Consider the following 20,790-nt stretch of genomic DNA (forward strand, 5'->3'; position numbering starts at 1 on the left):
ACTTTTGAGGGGGCAAAATGTTACACCCAAATTTCAAGGATGAATAAATGAGCCGCAAAATGTAGGCTCGTAAAGCGTAAGCACGAAAATAACAAGTAGTGGCTGAACACTTGTATAAATATGCATGATTCCTAACCTGTTATTATTGGCGATCGAGCACAAGTTTAAAGGCTCGAGCTTATGTTTCAAGCTCGAAAGAAAGAATCTTCTCTAACGCATATGGGTGTTATTCGAGCATTAATTGCAGGCTCGAGAGCATTGGTCTCTGAAGATTGAGTTTGATGAAACCATTAGCTGAGGAGGAGGCTGACTGGAATAACAAGCTCGAAATTATGTTGATCTTGAAAGCGCATTAACCTTGCATTTGAGGTGAGCAACGCGTTTTGCACACAACAACCAACACGTTTTGCACACAACAACTGTTAGGAGATCCCTATTCCTTAGGGATTTGTTATTATCTAATATTAAATCCTAATTATCATGACATATTATGTATTTATTTTATATTTAAATAATTGGTTGTAATTTTCATGAATTAGAATAAGATATTCTCCTATCTAGGCTATTAAATAGCGTGGTAATTTTCAATTGTATTCACGCACAAAATGATACATTTTAACAAATTGTTTAGTGCTTTTCAAAATTAAGTTGACGAAAAACGACTTCAACAAAATGATACATTTTAACAATTTTAGTATTTTTCAGATAACGTTTTTAAAATATTTAATTACTACATTGGGTAAATATTATTTTTTTGTTTATAAATAAGAAATGTTTTTTTTTTTTGAATGAATAAAAAATGTTTTTTATTTATTGATAATTTGATATTACGGTTTTATTTTGGTATTAATTAAATAAGAAAGGACAGTCACAAAACTAAACGTGGTTGAAGTTCTGCTGTTTATCCAGGAGTACCTACCTGAAGAAGAAGAAGAAGAAGAAGAAGGCCATGTCCCGAAAAGGAGGCTCCGCCGCGTCATTGCAAAAGGACGTACCATGGAGGAACACATCAGTCAAACCCCTCCCCAAAATCCACCATTCTCCTATTCTCCGCGTCGCTAATACTCCTACTTCCAATTATGCCCTCTTCATCATGAAGGTTCCTACCTTCCCCTCTATTTTACTGCTTCATTTTTTTAGAAAATAATAGATATTGGTTTTTGTTTCATGGGTTCTGTTTGTTTATACGGAATTTTATCTGGGCAGGAATCTAATCCAGTAGGGAACGGCTTAGCTGCAGAAGCTATTGTAGAATCAGCTGGGCCTGATTGCATCGTCCCAGGACAGATTACTCCCGTCAGATTACTTGGTCTCAAGGTTATTTATTTTCTTTCACTTCTTTGCCTTCGTTATTGAATATAATTGTATTTGATGCATTTGGGGTTTTTCAAAGTTTTTTAGTTTAGTATATTTTGGCAAAATGTGTTTGTGGGAGCATTTTTATGGTTATTATGTTGAATTGAGTTGTTTTGTATATTTTTTCTATTTGTAATGTGGAAAGAACCTTGTGCCTTTAACCTAGCTGGGTAATTTGCTAAACTAACAATAAGAAAGTTTGAAACTAACAAAATAATCTCTCTAAGTTTACACTAACTATCCTGAACCCAGTGTAAATTTAGGTCACTTTAGGATCGCTTTATGTCGCTTTGTGTAATTTTGTTATCGCTTGATTGACCATGAAGGGTATTATGCTATAATTTTTTTTTTTTGAAAAGTTAGCATTTTAATAAATATTTCCCTGAAAGTCTACAAAAGACTCAATTAAGTTTGTGCTGTGCTTGTCTTTTTTAGTCTGCAGCTGTTTTTTTAAGGCTATGCTTCCTATAGAAGAACATTACAAATTGCGCCATTAACCAAGTTTGTGCTATTATATGTTCTTCTTGGTATAGCGCCTAAGAAGAAGCTCCCCTGTTTTCTACACTGAAGTATATGATTCTTTTACAATTGATTTCTTGTTATTGATAATTGATTGATACAAGTTTCCTTCAAATTGTGTTCATTATTGTCTTTTGAAGTTTTCTGTTCGATTATTCTTCATATATATTGTACAAACTTTAAGAGTATAGGTGACATTTATTATATTATTAGTATTTTTCCTTCTTGTCGGTGTAGTAACTTGTGCTCTATCTTTTTTTATCTCACCTACTTTACTTTTCAGTCTCTTTTGTTTTATTTGATCCGCTTTTTGCTTATAGGTATGGCCCATTGAGGTTAACCTGAAATTTTTGGAACCAGTTGGAAGAGAGCTTAAGTTGCTTGGAAAGGTAGAACTGCTTATACTTGAATTGTCTTTTGGTTATGAATTATAGTTGTTGAAACCATATTCGACTTCAACACCAAATGAAGAATCCAAGACTAGATGCCTGCTTGTTAAAAACGTTTATAAATTAACAAAAAGGATCTAAGATTTGTTCCAGTTTTGATTTTCTTGAGATGGGGGACAAACAGTTGGTGAATCGTGATTGAAACTAGACATGAATGAGTTCATATATGCTTGTCAAACCAAGTTCAGAGAACAAGATAAGCCTTTAACTTACCAGGATCTTGCTGTTTTGGCTCAGCTCAGTATACGATTTCGTACTCTGTTTCTGTGTATCAAAAAAGTTTGCATTAAATGTCTTTTCTAAGTTTTTAGTCACGATCATCGACATTTCTGCTTCCGCGTGTCCTGACTAATTCATTGGCTCCTAATTCTCAAATGCAGTTCATGGATGATGCTGTCAACCTTATGAATAAATCTTTCATTGATCGTTAGCACCATCAACTTCCCATCATCGATCTGCAGAACAGGTTGCTGAATGTTTTGGGCTCAAATTTTTGTTTCTTATTGTTATTCTTGCAATCAATGGAAGCCTAACCTGGAAGAGTGGCTATAGTAATCTCCCTTTATATTTTGTCCTCTCATAATATTCTCTTGCTGATTGTATAATTTTTCGTGTTTAAATACATACAACAATACTATGTTCTACGTTTCAATAAATGCTCAGGCCAATTCCTTTAGTTTTGATTTTATGGTTTTTAAGACTTGCCATTAGTGCCATCTTGTTTTACCCAAATGATCTTTAAGTTTGTGAATCTGATTCCCCGACTGTAAAGTCGTAAGCAGAACAGAAAAAATGAAGCTCTTGCCGTACAAATTTGAATCTCTCGGTAATGTAGTACATCTATATGCTGTTGTAATTGTTAGAAATTGGTTAAAATGAATAAATGTTAGATTAATTTGGTACTGTTACATAACCGGGGAAAGGAGCTCTCTGGGTGCTGCGATGCTGCTGTGACACCCAGACAGGGACGCTCTCTTCCAGCGCTGTGGCACTGCCACAGTCCAGCAACATGCACTTTGCTAGGCACTGTGGCGTGGCTGCATTGCCTTTTGCCCAGATTAGTGAAAATGTATGTTCTTTTAAAGAGAACACTCAGAGGTGCCAAAAACGTTTTTAAGGGATTGTAGAGACAAAAATGATATGATACAATCATTTTTCAATCCCAAGTTCTTTCATAGTTTTGTTCTTCATATCCAAAGTTTCGAATAGTAATTTGACCCCAAGAGGTTTGGACACTTGATAATCTGTTGTTCTTCCCTACACACCCCAATAGAGTGAAACCAAAGTATATAGGAAATTAATTGTGTTATGGTGTATGAAAGATAATTACGTTAGTCAGCAATAAATCGAAATATCATGGTTTGTGTTTTAGTGATTAGAATATAATACGCTTTGAGAGGGACTATCCAAAATATCCATTCAAAGTTAATTGAGTAGTTGTGTATGATAGTATTATGTATTCAATAACAATTATTTTCTGGTTAAAGAGGGAAATTAGATACATGTTTTTCATAAGACAAGAAAAAAGATGATCAGGAAATTAAACTACAGTGACATTACCTTGAAGAGGCCCTTAAAAAATTCCCACTTTCCGTAGGAAACGTGATCAGCGGCATATGCTAAAGTAAAGAGAGAATCTATCCCAAGATTCAAATCTTTTACCCTTTTCTGCAAAACCTACTAAAACATTATCCTGTTCCTTAAATTTTCATTTTCTATTGCTTTGCATAACTGGAAGAGACAAAAAATCCTATCCCCAAACTACAATTACTAATATAATAATTGAGTATTGTTTTGGGTCTTAAAAGGTGAAGGGCAACATTTGAAATATGAAGCCAAGAAGAAAGGTGATGCAAGGGAAGATAGAGCTACACATCCCATATCCTTAGCTCAAGGAAAGATAATTAAGAATTGGCAATTATGTATATAGTCACAGACAAATGAGAGTGACCTAAATATTAAACATCATCTTATAATATTGAATATTAGCCTAAATATTATGTAAGCCAATGGTGGGTGGAGCTCCCACAAACTACTAGTGTTGTCCACAGTGGGAGTGTTTCTGGTCACACATAGCTTTGCCTTTGGCTTCCTTTTCCCACCAAATCTTAATTTGCCTCAATTTTTTTGTGGTATAAAAAGGGACTTCACAAGTCTCATCTTTTTGTCGCAAACAAATAATATGGACTTTCAAATAGGAGCCATGCAAGGAGAGCATCAACTGCGTAAAGGGACATGGCATGAGGAGGAAGATGAAAGACTCATTTCTTTTGTAAAACTTATGGGAGAGAAGAGATGGGATGCTTTAGCCAAAGCCTCAGGTACATATGAGTGTTTTCATTTATTGAAGAAAATGTTTGTATCAAATCCATTAGCGCCTTATTGGTTTTTATTATTTGTAGGATTACGAAGGAGTGGTAAGAGTTGCAGGCTAAGGTGGCTAAACTATCTTCGTCCGAATCTAAAACATGACCAAATTAGTGGTGAAGAGGAGACTATCATCCTTAAACTTCATGAGAGATGGGGTAACAAGTAAGGTTCTTGTTGATGATGAGTTTATTAATTAGGATTTAAGCCTTCAAATGAAACATTAGTGTTAGTACTAATCTTTTGTGTATCTTTATTGTCAGATGGTCGAAAATCGCGCGAATTTTGCCTGGAAGAACTGATAATGACATAAAGAATTACTGGAGAACATATTTAAGAAAAAAATTAGCAAAAGTTGAAGAAGAAATAAAGTCCGAGTATGGATTAGAGAAAGGCAAGGAACATAGTAGTAGTACCAGTACTGCTACTGCTGATCATAAAATATGGAACTGTGACGCTGATCAATATGATGAGGATTTATGGGGAAGCAAGAGCAGTAGTTGGGATGGATGTTCTGATGGTTCTGGATTATCAGCAGATTTTGAATTAACAAGTTCACCATATGAGAATCGCTTATCAGATTACTGGATATCATTATCAGTACTTTCTAATGAGGAAGACAGTAGTGAAATGAAATGTTACGATGAATGTAATAGCATGGTAGATCCCTATTGGACTGTCCCTGATGATGATCCTTGTGACACTTGGAACAGTTCAGGTTCCCTCTGGGACATGAACTGAATGAATAACATCAATATATATCTATATATATATACATAGTATTATAATGTCTTTAATAGTTTAGAATACATACATAAAAAAAGTACTACGTACTTTTTGAGATGTCATATAAAGAAAGCTTCAAAGTCACAGCTTTATTGATCATGGTTCATGAATCCGTGTTCACTCTCTCTTGTTCCACCCTAAATCATCTGAATAAGGACATTTATTATTGTGCTTTTGACTTTAGTAATTCTAAAATTTTGGAATAAATTAAGGCAAGAGATTTTAAAAAAAAGGACAACTTTAAAAAAATATGTGAAAAAATAATTTACTTTATTTATGTGCATAAAACTTATAAAATAAAATATGATAATTCTAGTAAAAAAAAAAGTTTATAATAAGGGAATTCCACAAAATACCATAAACAAAAATACATATATTCTCTCTTACTTTCCTCTTTCTCCCCATCTCTCTTTCACTCCATTTTATCTCACAACAATGACAACCAACCATTTACTCTCATGACAATGTGAGCTCTCTCACCGGCAAATGGACTACGTACCTCCTATCACCGCTAATGCAATCTCCGATTTGTCTTCTTCTTCTTCTTCTTCTTCTTCTTCTTTTTCTTCATCTTCTTCTTCTTATTATTCTTCTTCACGTTCTTCCACGTCTTTTTTGTTGTTTCAGATTTGTTTATTTTTTCTTTTTCAGATCTATTTTTTTTTCCAAATTTGTCTAAGTAACTAGTTACTATCACGATTTTGTTTTGTTTTTAGATCTGAGTTTTTTGTGGACTTAACTGTAATCAGATACTTTCTTTAATCGACCAATTATTGTCACGATTTTGTTTTGTTTTCAGATCAGAGTTTTTTGTGGACATAGCTGTAACTAGTTACCTTATTTAATCTCCTTTTTCACGGTTGTTTTTAAATCTGATTTTATTTTTGAGATCTGGTTTTCTTTATAAAACTACCTAAGCAACCAGTTACTTTCTTCATCTTCTTCTTGGTTATTTTCCTATCTGATATTGCTTTTCAAATGTAGTTTTTTTTTTTTTTTAAGACTTAGCTAAGTAACGAGTTACCAATTAATTGTTATTTTGATAGGGGTAACTAGTTACCACCTTCTTCTTCTTCTTCTTCTTCTTCTACTTCTTATATTAATTTTTTAAAATTTTTTTTTTCTAGGTTTGGGTTAGTAACTAGTTATAAATCAGTTATTTTAATAGGGGTAACCGATTACCTTCTTCTTCTTCTTTACTGGTTATATTCTGATCTGTTTTTTTTTTCCAAATCTGACAGTAACCATTTACAATTCACTCGAGTACTTGCCATGGCAATTAAAATTGATAATGGTAACCGGTTACCGCTACATTACTAAAAAAATCCAAAATTATTTTTATAGTGGTAACCGGTTATTATTTAAAATGAAATTAAATGTCATATATACATGTCCAACAATAATCCAAAACATACATATGTATAATGAATTTAACCCAATCCAAACATCATCATCATCATCACTATAATTAGTGAAAGTCAATCTCATCACCTCATATTTGAATGTATATATAAAACCAATATAATAACAATAATAATAATATATACATATCTCTTCTATATAAAAAGTGTATAGAAAACGAAAATTGTTGGTTTTAACGGTTTTTTTTTCTGTTAATTTTAACAAAATATTCTTATATTTAATTGAATATTCTTATATTTAGCGGTGGATTGTAAATATGACTTAAACTTAAATAAAATTAAATAAAAAATAATTAAACAAATTAAAATAAGATATTTTACAATGATAATTATTTAATAATAATAAAATCATACGTTTTATAACAAACATAAACTTAAAAAAATTAATTAATTAAAATAATATATTTTAAAGATATTTTATGATAATTTAAATAATTAAATCATATTTATTTAAAAATAAAAAAGGGATACATATTATTTTTTTTATCTTATAAATTTGTGTGATAGTTTGTTTCTTATCAAGTGATTGGAGCTCTTTTTCTTCATCAAAGGACATTGCGAGAGACATTAGAAACTAAAAATAGTTCATGCATGTATACTACTATCTACACTATGAGAAAAAAATCCCATAAAAATGTAAACAAATAAATTATGGTATACAAAACTTAAGGGAAAAAAAGACATATTTATTAAAATTTTACAAAAAATCTCATGTTTCATGTAATTTCCTCTTTAAAAAATTGCATGATTCGAAGCTTTAAATTATAGAAAATATTGAAAGGTGCCTCAAATCTAAAACAAGTACACAAAGAAACTATTAGAGAATACATAGCAGGAATTGCCTATATAAAAAAGGACAAAGTTCAAAGCCCCATTTGTATATATAGGTGTTGCTTATTTTTATTTATTATCAACATACCTAAGATAGAATATGATCAAACAGATAAGATTCAATAATGGAGTTTTGAGTGTTTATATAGTCTTTATGATAATAAATTGAAATAATAGGTAGCATGTTAAGCAAATGTTGATGATCGATGAGTGATTAATATATTGTCATTAATCCACAGGAAGATTATGAACCACTTTTAATACATATATACATATTTATATTTATATTACACTATTTATGAATTAGACCAGCTAATAAATCAAAAGTGGTCGCTCGTGGCTACTTGATCTTCTGTAAAACGCTTATTTTTTGGTTTGAGCAACTAGATTAAAGCATGCAATGGCCAAAATATATAACATATATAGATGTGCACGCTTATGGCAAACATGTTTGGTCAAAGCAATATAAATATATGAATATATATATAAATATATATTTATATCAGAATGTAGAAGATAATATTATCCTTTGAGCACAACTAGATTATGATATTGATTATTAAGCAAAGCGTCAGTACAAGAACTGACCTACTCTACATATGAATAAGAAATATCATCAACAAAGCCCTTCATATACACACATGTATATATATATATATATACATTTAAATACTTAATAAGGACAAAAATATTAAACCCCATAACTCTTATTATTTTAGAAAAATAAAGAAAAAATGAAGGAGCTGAGAATTTGGCATAAAATACCTACCTGCAATAACGTCACCCTTTCTATCTATCTATACATACTATATAAGGCAAGACATAAATATTATATTAATACATTGATTATTATATATATTTGGATATAAAGTTCAAATTAATTTCAGCAAACATCCAGCTCATATATAGTGAGTTGATTAATTTGGTATATTATGAATAGACATCAACCATATGGAAACTGCCTCATCTTTAATTTATCCAAATTCATCCTTCACTTGTGGGATTTTTTTTAATAAGGGTAAATACTTATTTAGTACTCCGTGTTTTATCTAAATAGAGATCTCGTAACCTATATTTATAATAATGATAATTCAGTGTCCACTATTTGCAATTCAAACTAGTTTAGTACCCTCTGCTGCAATTTAGTCAACTCATATTTCAAATATGACCATGTTATCCCCATTTCCTACGTCACCCCGGAACGACTGTCCAGGCCCATGGTCAGGGCATTCAAAATGTGGGCCCGGCCCAAGGCCTCTTGGTACGGGAATATCCAAGGGGGCACTGGCCTAGTGCAATTTTGGGCCAGACGGGGGTCCGGTATGGTTATTCGGGACAGTCATCCGGGAGACATGCAGACAGCTCGGACCCCCCCCCCCCCCCACGGCGGTATACGTGCCTGGTCCCGGAGCCTGGTAACGGTCCGGGCCTGTGGTAAATGAAGAGGGACAAAGGTAAACGAACCCAGATCACATCGTCCCCGGTTGATGGGAAAAGCGTCTAGGACCCTGAAGCCGCCCCACTCCACATGAATGTTGTCCCTACTTTTCACCTACGGAAAAGGCCACCTTGGGATTGCACGCCGTTGTTTCAGATCTGCACTGCCAAGTACTCTGACTGGTCTTGTCCCATGAATCTGCCTCGTAACTCAAAGTGTCCAGACCAAAAGCACCGTTTTGTCGGGCGAAGTATAGTTCTTGGGCCACCTTATTGGGCCTTAATTGGTCTGGATTTTATGTATGTTTTATCTTTTATATTGGGCTTCCCCCAAAGAGGCCAAGAATATCCATATCTCTGATGGGTCTGGGCCGTACTCGGCCCAGACCCGGTGTTCTCATGAGCCTATAAATACGGGCAATAAAACACTGGAAAAAGGATCTCTCTTGGACTCGTATACAATTACTCTGTCAAAACATAGAGAGAAACTCCATTGTAAAAGACTTTCCAAGCTCGAATACAACTGACTCGTGGACTAAAGCTAATTAACGCCCAAACCACATAAAAATCCTGTGTTAATCCTCTAAATTTCATATCATTAGTCTTAGCTAATATTCATTAGTATAGTTTCCGAAAATTTCGATAAACAGACCATATTGCCTTTATTTTAAATGATTTGTTTGATTTTCTTTTTTTTTTAAAAGTTTTATAAATATTTTCTGAAATAATAAAACAAAAAAAAAATATTATTAAATCTTTGAAATAATTTAAATAAACAAAAAAATTAAATTAAATCTAGCCCCTAAACTTAAACCAAAAAATTAAAACCAATACCTGATATTTTGAATTACACATATTTATGTTTTTTATTTTAAAATTAATTTATATTATTTTTTATTTAAAAATTTACATTTAATTGATTTATTTTATAAAACAATTTTTATTTTATTAATTTAAAGAATATTTTTGAATCATTTTAAAATAACAAAAATAAAAGAAAATCAAATAAATCATTCAAAAAATAGGCAATATAGTCAAATTTGAAATATGAATTGACCACCTTCCATCAGAATACTATATAATAAAAGGAGTCGTGATTCCCTTTCCTAACAAAAACTAATAAATATATTCTATACAGACTATTATAAATTTTGCACACTAGATAAAAAAAAAACTTACTAATTAATTTGCAGAAGTATTAATAAAAGTATTTTTGAATTATATTGCAATTCAGATATTTTCTTTGTTTTTGTTTTTGTTTTTGAAAGGGATTATCTTTGTTTTAGTTTGAAAAAGAAAGTTATTCCATATTGTTTATTACATTAAAATTCAAACTCTTAAAATTGTAATGTATGTATATTTTAATTAATGAGACATCGCAATAATTCAAAGTGATTACATTTATACCAATTAAACCACATAAACGTTATTTGAATTGACTTAGTTTAGCTTTCACATCAATACAAACAACCCTACAAACCACCTACATTAGGTTTTAGGTGGTATGGAAAAACATTCATATCATGCATTTTAATTAATTATGAACAAAAAGAAAAGTAATTAATAACAAGAAAGTAAAGCCAAACCCAAAAATAGTCTTTCCTCTTACAAGGTTTTTCCTCTCTTGAACAGTTGAGTTAGATGAAGAAAATAAATTGGTAGCAAGATTGCATCATACCTTTATGCAATTCTACCAAAAACACAATTTTTTGTGCAATTTTCTTTTAATTAACTTGATGGGGAACCAGTCTGTTTTTTCTTCTTCTAATTAAGCACATGATCATTGATTATTCAAAGTTTACTGTCATAACTTGTATTTGATAGTAAAGTAGTGGGTGTCAGAAGCAGCATACCAAAATAACAAGGTTGAGAGTGATAATAACAATGAGAAGAAGAGAATAAAGGCAGATGGAGGTGATATAGGGACACTTCTACTTCCACTTCCAGACATGTCATCAGTATAGTCAGGTCCTGATCCCAAACCACTTGTTCCACCATTTGGTCCTGTGCTCCACATCCCCACATTGTTGTCCCTGTTCATTTATTCATTCACATCTTTCCATTATTAATTAATATCATCTTTAATTCTTAATTCCCCCTTTTTCTTTTAGTAAATACAAGCAATTAGTTTAACACTTCAAGTTTACAACTTGGAAAGTTAGATCACATATCTAAATTTTGTCTTTATTTAGTGATTAAACATAAATTGATACATTGAAATTGGATAAAGAATCTTAATTTATATTAATAACTATCTACATAGGATTATTTAATGAAAAAATTGGCAAGTTGGTCCTAACGATTAGGCTCATATGGTGTCCCTAGCAATGGTTTTTTTTTCTTCTATTAAGATATCTAAATACTAATTAATAGTGAAGATAATCAGTAGCAGAAGTATTATGAGACAATAGTAATAGTGATGTCACCTAAGGTGACGACAAATTATATATGTTTTGCTTTCAAGAAAGGGACTGGATACGACTAATGAGTACATATTCATATTAGTCCAAGCATATAAATTATTGGAGGATCTCATCATCAGCCAGCCTAGCATCCAACTTTTGGTTTGAAAAATTTATCTCTATATACCCTATACTACTTACTACTGTTTATATTATAGGGATATTTAAGAACGGAAAGAAAAAGGTTTATATCTTCACAGGTCTCTAATCTTTTTGAAAAGTATGATATAAGTCCTCAAATTTATTAAATATGTATCACATAGAATGTATTAGTTAAAATATAGTTTATCAGAAAGTGATATATAGTTCACCGGAAAGCGATTAAGGACCCAGTTAATTTTTTTGTAATTAATTAGATCATAAATCACTTTTTGTTGTACATTGTAAATCAATTTTTAACCGATTAGACCTATATGCTATACACATTTAATAAATTTGGAAGTTTAAGTGATACAAAATAAAATTTGGAGGTAAGGAATACTTCTTAAAAAAGATTGAACCATAATTGAAATGAAGTGGTATATACCTGCCACCAACTCCGAGTGGACCAGCATGTAAGGTGAGCATATCGATAAGCACAGCTGATTTAGGCTCCACACTATAGGCCTTCTCATACTTAACCTCAACACCTTCACCCGAGGCCACAAAGTATGCACCGTTCACCATTATATCTCCCTCCGATCTCCAATTCCAGCTCCTCCATTCTCCTTCTCCTGTCTCTACTCTCTTTGTCACCTGCCCAATTCAACCATTCAACTTAGTAATATAAATTAAAATTTTAATTAAGACATTAAAACTCATTGCAAGAAATAAAAGAATTAATATCAAATGTCAAACTACTCGTAAACAGTGACGGACTCAAAAATTTATTTGGCAAAAGGCAAAATCATCCAAAAGAAAAAAAAATATATTTAGCAGACATAAATTTACAAAAAATAATTAAAATATATAAAAATTGCCGGATCCTCCAGTAATAGTAAATTTAATATTAAGTAAAAAGTTCATTTTGAGACAGTACTATATCATAATAATTATGTTATGCCCTAAAACAATAAAAATACCATTAATTATTAGTAAATCTTCTTAATCACAACAAACTTTTGTCATTATATATGAAAAATGCAACTAAAAGTATATCCGTGACAACTTATGATATATTAATTTTTAATTAGATGAAAATTTTAATTGTGACTAAAAGAGATATTTAATTAGTCACAGTATCTATTTTTATATAGATTATTTAAAATAAAAAATTTAATTATATTTTTTCAAAGTTTTCATTTTACTTTTTAAAATTATTCTAAAAAATAATATGTATAAAATTTTTTGAGTCACTATGCATATGCTACATAATTTATCAAGTAATATATGCATTACAAATGTAGACATTTATTTAGGTAGGTTTATATATATATTTAGGAAAATTTTTCTATTGAGACTTTATTTTAAGCTTTATCGGTAGGGTTTTCAGTGTTTCTCGACTCGTGAATAGTTTTCGGCGTAATTTTTTTTTTATGATCGTATATATTAGTAGCTATTTAGAGTATTCTACAAATTTTTAGAAAATTGCGAAGAGTTTACAGTACCGAAAACTAGGTTCAAACGTGTTTTCCACGCGCATAAAAAAAATTAATCATGCGTGCAACAACATGTTAGAACTTAGTTTTCGGTACTATGCACTATTCAAAATTTTCTGAAAATTTGCACGATACTCTAAATTATAAAAAAAAAATCGCATCGAAAACTGTTAATGGATCAAAAATACTGAAAGTCCTACGGGTAGGACTTAAAGTGAACGCTGTTGGAGAATTCCATAACATTTTAAGATGACATCATATGAGGTATAAATATGAATAAAGGTCGAACCTCCTTGGCATTGCGGTCAATAGGGGCGGTGTAGCGGTTTCCCTGGCTGTTGATGGTGGGGTTGCCACTACCACCGATGGCGTACATCTCCCAACGAGTGAAGTCATTGTTAACGACGTGAATGTAGCCACGGCGACATCGGGGCATGCGCTGTACGAGCTTCTCGCCGAAGTGGTTGAAGGCAATGGTGACTTGCATGCCTGAGTCGGGAGTGTAGTCATCGCTGTGGCCGAGCAACATAACCTCGTTGTGGTGTGAGAAGTAGTTGTTGGATATGGTGATTGCAGTTGACCCCATCACTGCGTCTATCAACCCATCCTTGCAGTGTGACAGTGAGCAGTGATCTATCCATATGTCCTTCGAACCAAAGATGGAGATTCCATCACCGTCTGATTCTGTTCTGTATCCATAGTGTGATGGGCTTGACCGTACATTGGCATTCCCTATAAATTTGTTTATACACCCTTTATTACTAAGTGATATATGCTAAAACTCAGGCTAGCTCACATAGAGTTTCCTCTCCAATGGGCAGGCAATAATAGTTTGTTTTACTTTCCATGATGAGTCTTGATATTGTTTAGTGAAAAAAATAACTTGGTGACAAGCACCTAATTAAAGTAACTATTTTACTAGAGCATTTGAATATAAATTTGGACAGATGAGAATTTAATATTGACCCTGGTGTTTGGTATCAATAGTCTTGTTTTGCTTGCCATTTTTCAATTAATTTGACAAGCTATATACCTGGTCGGAAAATGGTTAAGGACGGTACGGACACATACCAATATAAATGTGTCACAATATTAAATTCTTGCAACAAGGTGGTTGGTTTGGTCAAATGACTATAGTATCCTGACCACTTAAAGTCTCTATATATTCCAAAAAGCGTAATGAAATGTACACCCCTAATTCACACACACAACATGTACATACTACATAATTAGTTGATCATTTCATATTTTTATGTGGGTACTTCATATTTTAAATTATTTTTTGTTATTATAATTTTTTTAGATCTTATGTTTTGTCTTATTACTTATTTGGATCTTGTATTTTCACAAATTACTTTTTATACCCTATATTTTATAAAATAGTTCAAATAGATTTCTAAACTCAATTTTGATCAAGTTTTTTTGAACTAAAATTACAAATAATTCAACAACTTAATAACTCAGAATATAAACACAATTATTCTGCCTAACAAATGTGTTGTTATATTCAATTTTTTATTGATCAAAATTGGGTTTAGGAGTCTATTTGAACTATTTTACAAAATATATAATCAAAAAAATAATTTTATCCAAACAAATAATTTAACAAAATAGAAAGTCCAAATAGATAATAAGAATATTACTACACTTTGACATGACATATTTAGTATAATTTAATCTCATATATTTTAATTTAACATCAAGATAGTACGTGTTTGGGCACCATTGTGTCGATTGTGTCGTGCCCTCCTATATAGCAATACTCTATAAATAATAGCACGTAATAGTGAGCATATTTTGTGTGAGAACTGATAAGTGTAAGAGTGTCTCTAGCACTACCATTCTAAAAAAAACAAAATAACCCCTAAATTCTAAACCTAATCAAGTAGAGACTGTAGAGTGTGAGGATTTTATACTAACTCGAGTTAAATAGACTAAGATTCGTGTATAGAAAGGGAGAAAAATAAAGTTCGTCAAATAATCAAACTTGTCAGAACATCTCTTTAATTATCGGGTGATTTTCATTATTAAAGCTAAACTATTTACCTAATAATTATATATGTTAATCATTCAATGTTGGGACCGGTATCTTTAAAGTGTAGCTATGTACATATCTTTTATAGCCATACAGTACACATGTACATACTTTATTCACTATGAAATTATCTAATTTCACATATAGCGGATCTAGATTATCTCTTTTCCTCGAGGCTATACTTTACAAAAGAACATTATTAAGACCAATAAAAAAGAAGCAAAACAAAAATAACCAAACTAATATTATAAAACTAAATAATAAGTTGAGATAGAATGTGTATAATATACCTGAAACATGACAATGATGAATATGAATATTGTGTATAATGACATTGCTTATATACTGCAACGTAATGCAACCACCACCCACAATGTGTACGTTAGCTCCTCTCCCATCCAAAGTTTTGTAACTGTTAAAGATGAGCTCTTGGGACAGCTTTATAAGCATGTTCTCTGGGAACACAATCCACAGCGGCTCTGTCTGAATCACGGCGTACCGGAGAGTCCCTGGCTTTGGGGTGACAGCATCATCGTCGGAGTTATCAGTGACAATGTAGTACTTGCCACCTTTGCCTCCAACGGCGTACTGCCCGAACCCGATTGCGCAGTCAGCCAGGCGCTGCCGGTTGTTGGGCCAGTCCGGGTCGCATTTCCAACAGTCATCAATAGGGTTACCGGTTAGGCATGAAGAATATGTTGAGGATTGGTCTTTCAAGGATGTTTGTAGCATTTCCCTTCTTGCTATGGATGCATTTACTTTCCTGGGAAAGAAAATAACAATGAATATTATAATGTGTCATCCTTTGGGAAGCCATGAGTAAGATCTCGCGTGGACTAGTTATGTTAAGAAATGAAACTAATAACAATGTATGTTAAAAAAAAAAGTACAATGTGGTTGTCCCTTCTTTTTTTTCCTCAAAACAAATGACAATGTGGAAAGAAAACAGGGTTACATTTAATGGAAAAGTAGAGAAAGCAACAATGTTTTGAGTCTTTTAAGCAAAATTAATGAAGAGTTGAAGAAATAGAAGAGGACTTGAAAGGGTCTTTGTTTTTAGTACCTGTGTACATCATGAACAATCTGTTCAGGAAAAGGATGCTGGCCAGGAAGAGTGAGGTTAAGATATGCAACACCAAGACATGAGAGTGAGCTCAGAAGAGAGATTATTAGAACAATGCAGGTTCTTCGAACCATCTTTCAAATTGTGTAGTAGCTAGTGAGTGAGAATAGTAGCTATATATATATATATGTATATAGTATACTACTCTCTGAAAAATTTCAGGTTTTACTAGTACATTTTCGTGCTTCTGAAAAAAATGGAGTTAAGAAAGTAACTAGCTTGGGATGAATATGAGCTTCTTCTATGAGTAGTGGTTTAATGGTGAAGATGGTAGCATTGTAGTTTGTACATTGTCACTCTAGTACTCACTACGCTCTCTTCTCTCACTACTCTTTCTCACTGTGCTCATAAGCATTATCAGTATCATTTCGAGTCTTAATTTATAATCATTATCACGGACTTTTCATATATTCACTTACGAGGTAAAAGTGTAAAGAGAGAGAATTGAGAAGTGATCCCGCCTGCTCTGACGGGAATGGTCTCTCCAATGACCCCTTTTTTGGCTTATGGTAGTCCATTAATTAGCCAAAAATATACTTAAAAATAAACCAAAGTTGTTTGTTTATGGCAGGAAAATTGATATGACCAAAATACCATCGGGAGACCCTTTATAGGACTTTATTGTAACCTCTAGTGAATGATGACATGGCAGGACCTCATTGGGCCGATTTCTACTAAGTTCTTGTAATATTGAGGCTCAGAGGGTAGGTAAAGAAGTAAAGTTGTTACCCTTGTGCTCATATAAGTTGGACTTTTTTGACTTAGCAACAGTATAAAGCTGCTTAGCTACTATAGTTTGAAGTTAACCACACTAGTGATTAATTTGCACAAATTTGTTATGCGTAATGTAGCTGAAAAATTAAAGACCTCATTGGGTTATTGGTTTTACAAGATAATAGAATCTCTTTTACTCTTTTTCTTTTGCTTTTGGTGATTATATTTAATCCAAATTGAGCCCCTTTTCATATGCTTTTGAAAGAACCTGTATATCTAACTAGTTACCTATAGATAGATGGTCCTACGTAGAATCGAGTTTCCCAAGTGCATAGAATACAGTATATATATATTTATATATATATATATATATAACAAGTAGCTCAGTAACCAATGGAAATGGCATGGAGCTGCTCTCCTATCGGCCTGAGAATCCGGGGAACAAACTGTCAGTTTTTTCATCATACATATTTCCCTACCTCCTTTTTCAACCCTAGTGCCCCACTAAGATTTTAATTTTAAAAACGTTTAAATTCCTTGAAGCACAATTTGATAAAGCTTTTAAGAAAGAAAAAAAATAATAAATTACTACTTATTCTCTTTTTAAAAAAATAAAATAAAATGAAAGCTTATAAATAACACTCACAATCCAACATCAAATTTTAGCTTATATAAATTTATAATTATTATAGGGTGAGGAATTCAATCCAAACCTCTTGATTCGTAAATATTATCTATATTTGAATGTAAATTAATATTATATTAGAGAAATTTGAGTTTGTATGGTTGATAAATGCTATTATTTAACAAAAAATGTTAAGCATATTAAATATTTTAAAATAATGTTACTTTTGGGCACTTTACTCAAAATATCTTTACCATTTTCCTCTCTTACTTTTCACTCTTCTTTCTCTTTTCCCTCTCTCTCTCTTTCTCTTTTACTCTCTCTCACCTCACGACACCACCAACACCACCACCACACTAAATATTGTATTTCGAACAGATCTAGGCATGATTTTTATGTTTTCTTTGCAATTTTTTTTTCTTCAGATCTGAAACTCTGAAATCTGCAAAAAATTGTCATTGCTCGATGGTGATTCGATGATGCTCGATGCTCGATGCCAGCTCAATTGGACCTTCAAAATCATGATTTTTCATGAAAAAATGATTTTGCTCGATGGTGGTTCGATGATGCTCTATGCAATTATTGCAAGAGACATAATTTTTCACTCGGGTATCCGTTTGGAGTGATTTTTTATTTTATTTTGGGTAGTTTTTCAAGATCTACACGTTTGACATGCTCATATGCACATTTGTGAAGTGTAACACTTGAAAAAAAAATACAAAAGTGCTAACATACCTCATGTTTAAAACATGTTTGGGTATGTTTTCAAGTTTTAAACTTCACAAATGTGCATATGAGTATGTCAAACGTGTAGATCTTGAAAAATACCCAAAATCAAATTTTTTTTTACCCAAAACGGACACCCAGGTGAAAAATTATGTATCTTGTAAGAATCGCATCGAGCACCATCGAGCCACAATTGAACCATTATCGAGCAAAGTCGTTTTTTCATGAAAATCTTGATTTTAAAGGCCCCATCGAATGGTTGTTCGATAGTGCTCGATGCTAACTTGATGGGGCCTTCAAAATCAATATTTTTTATGAAAAAATGACTTTACTCGATGGTGATTTGATGGTGGCTCGATGATGCTCGATGCGATTCTTGCAAGAGACATAATTTTTCACTCGGGTGTCTGTTTAGAGTGATTTGTTTTTTGATTTGGGTATTTTTTTCAAGATCTACATGTTTTACATACTCATATGCACATTTGAGAAGTTTAAAACTTTGAAAAAAAAATACCAAAATACCTTTTAAACATGAGGTATGTTTGCATTTTTGTCTATTTTTTTGTAAGCGTTACACTTCACAAATGGGCATATTAAAATGCAAACCGTGTAGATCTTGAAAAATTACAAAAAAAAATCACCCAAAATAGATACCCGAGTGGAAAATTATGTCTCTTGCAAGAATTGTATCGAGCACCATCAAGCCACTATCGAACCACCATCGAGCAAAGTCATTTTTTCATGAAAAATCATTATTTTGAAGGCCCTATCGAGTTGACATCGAGCACCATCGAGCAAAGACGATTTTCTGTAGATTTCAGAGTTTCAGTTCTGAAAAAAATTCATAAACAAATCCAAAAATCATGCCTGAATCTATTCGAAATGCAGTATTTAGTGTCTTAAGTGAAATAAACATCGTTATATTTGATAAACAATTAATTACCCATAAATTTCTACTCAAAGAATCATTAAAATATATGTTTCTTTGAGTATATTGTGTTTATCTCTACAAGGTGGCCAAAATTATGGCGGTTTTTCTGGTGTTGGTGGTGGAGTCGCTGCCGTGGGTGGTGGTGTCGTGAGGTGAGAGAGAATGAACAGAGAGAGAGAGGGAAGAGAGAAGAGACAAGATAGAAGTGAGAAATGAAGGGAAAATGACAAATGTATTTTAAGTAAAGTGTCAAAGAATGACATTATTTTAAAATTTTTATTATGCCTAATATTTTTTTAATTAGTATCCTTCTATGATGCATCGAATGTGAAATTTCCCTTATATAATAATATGTATTATGTGCTCTATGGTTGGTTGTACATGTTGTCTCCCTATGCCGTGGTGTATCTTGTCCTGTTTTTGTGTGTGTTGTTATCTACTTTCAGCTAAAGATGCGCCAAAATAGATGTGTTAAGCATTGAATTATAGCACTTGTATGAAGTATATTTACTTGTGGGCAGTGTTCGGCTTACATGAAGTTGGAATTCAACATAACATGTTTTTATACTCGATCGTAATATATTTGAGTATAACATGTAATAATCTTTATAAAAAAATAGATAATTATTTTATTTATTTACTATTAATTATCAATTTACATGCTATATTATATTGATCTCTCTCAAAATCAATATATTTTATTTGAATCAATTTCGTAGTTAAAAGTTCAATACATGCTTTCCTTAAATAAATAAAAATCAATACACATATGCTTTTGTTCACGCTAAATTTCATCAACGACATTTTAAAAAAAAATATTACTCTTTTATGAATTTGATAAACACTTTTTGGAAAAGAAATGAAAAAACTCAAGATCAAGCAATAATGTTTTACATGGTTCAACTGTTAATAAAACTTGCATTTAACTCTTATTATTCATGAACTTTGAAGTTAAAGAATCAATAGGCCACTTGAGATTTCTCTAAGTTTGGCAACGTTTTTATACTTATGAACTCTCATGATTGTACATGGATGACCTTTATAGATGGGTGTTGTTAAATTTGAATTCAAATACAATAAATATCACAATTAATAAATTTCTTATATTTAAGGAGATAAAATACCTACAACTATTTTATGTGCTCCTCTCGCATCAATTTTCTATCTTCATTCGACCAAATAATCATTCATTTAAGGGAAATTTGTGGCAATAAATGGATTTGTTGCACTTAAATGTTTATGTAAAAAAAATTGTAGCAATAATGTCTACCGTTATTGATTTGGTGCACTAGTTTGTCCCTGCCGTTAAGTCTCACTGAAGTTTGATTTTGAAGGTCACGTGTCAATTTCTAATTTGTTGGAAATAATTAAATATATAAAAAATAATTAATCAATTTTAAAAAACGTAAAACATATTAAGAAACAATTCAA

At 31.9% G+C, this 20,790-nt stretch overlaps 3 protein-coding genes across 3 annotated transcripts; 2 read left to right on the forward strand and 1 right to left on the reverse strand.

Moving 5' to 3' along the window:
- Positions 1-878: 878 nt before the first annotated feature.
- LOC133831181 (uncharacterized) lies at positions 879-3,000 on the forward strand. The gene is made up of 4 exons (XM_062261385.1): positions 879-1,099; positions 1,207-1,317; positions 2,196-2,264; positions 2,705-3,000. The coding sequence occupies exons 1-4, from the start codon at positions 950-952 to the stop codon at positions 2,753-2,755; spliced, it is 381 nt and encodes a 126-aa protein (XP_062117369.1). The 5' UTR covers positions 879-949; the 3' UTR covers positions 2,756-3,000.
- A 1,160-nt stretch (positions 3,001-4,160) lies between these two features.
- On the forward strand, positions 4,161-5,601 carry LOC133829390 (transcription factor MYB27). Its single transcript, XM_062259153.1, has 3 exons — positions 4,161-4,645; positions 4,727-4,856; positions 4,955-5,601. The coding sequence occupies exons 1-3, from the start codon at positions 4,507-4,509 to the stop codon at positions 5,430-5,432; spliced, it is 747 nt and encodes a 248-aa protein (XP_062115137.1). The 5' UTR covers positions 4,161-4,506; the 3' UTR covers positions 5,433-5,601.
- Positions 5,602-10,548: 4,947 nt separating this feature from the next.
- On the reverse strand, positions 10,549-16,805 carry LOC133831182 (probable pectate lyase 12). The gene is made up of 5 exons (XM_062261386.1): positions 16,304-16,805; positions 15,531-16,003; positions 13,495-13,937; positions 12,155-12,363; positions 10,549-11,199 (listed from the first exon to the last, which is right to left on the reverse strand). The coding sequence occupies exons 1-5, from the start codon at positions 16,435-16,437 to the stop codon at positions 10,971-10,973; spliced, it is 1,488 nt and encodes a 495-aa protein (XP_062117370.1). The 5' UTR covers positions 16,438-16,805; the 3' UTR covers positions 10,549-10,970.
- Between the last annotated feature and the right edge of the window lie 3,985 nt (positions 16,806-20,790).

This window comes from Humulus lupulus, chromosome 4 (genome assembly GCF_963169125.1).
Source record: "Humulus lupulus chromosome 4, drHumLupu1.1, whole genome shotgun sequence".
Classification (NCBI taxonomy): Eukaryota; Viridiplantae; Streptophyta; class Magnoliopsida; order Rosales; family Cannabaceae; genus Humulus; species Humulus lupulus.

Excerpts from the sequence above, each read along its gene's own strand:
- LOC133831182 (XM_062261386.1), bottom strand. The coding sequence starts at position 16,437 with ATGGTTCGAAGAACCTGCATTGTTCTAATAATCTCTCTTCTGAGCTCA. Across the intron at positions 16,004-16,303 it reads ATTGTTCATGATGTACACAG|GAAAGTAAATGCATCCATAG; the intron begins GTACTAAAAACA and ends TTTCTTTCCCAG. Across the intron at positions 12,364-13,494 it reads TTGACCGCAATGCCAAGGAG|GTGACAAAGAGAGTAGAGAC; the intron begins GTTCGACCTTTA and ends TGAATTGGGCAG.
- LOC133831181 (XM_062261385.1), top strand. The coding sequence starts at position 950 with ATGTCCCGAAAAGGAGGCTCCGCCGCGTCATTGCAAAAGGACGTACCA. Across the intron at positions 1,100-1,206 it reads ATGCCCTCTTCATCATGAAG|GAATCTAATCCAGTAGGGAA; the intron begins GTTCCTACCTTC and ends TTATCTGGGCAG. Across the intron at positions 1,318-2,195 it reads TCAGATTACTTGGTCTCAAG|GTATGGCCCATTGAGGTTAA; the intron begins GTTATTTATTTT and ends TTTTGCTTATAG.
- LOC133829390 (XM_062259153.1), top strand. The coding sequence starts at position 4,507 with ATGGACTTTCAAATAGGAGCCATGCAAGGAGAGCATCAACTGCGTAAA. Across the intron at positions 4,646-4,726 it reads TGCTTTAGCCAAAGCCTCAG|GATTACGAAGGAGTGGTAAG; the intron begins GTACATATGAGT and ends TATTATTTGTAG. Across the intron at positions 4,857-4,954 it reads CATGAGAGATGGGGTAACAA|ATGGTCGAAAATCGCGCGAA; the intron begins GTAAGGTTCTTG and ends CTTTATTGTCAG.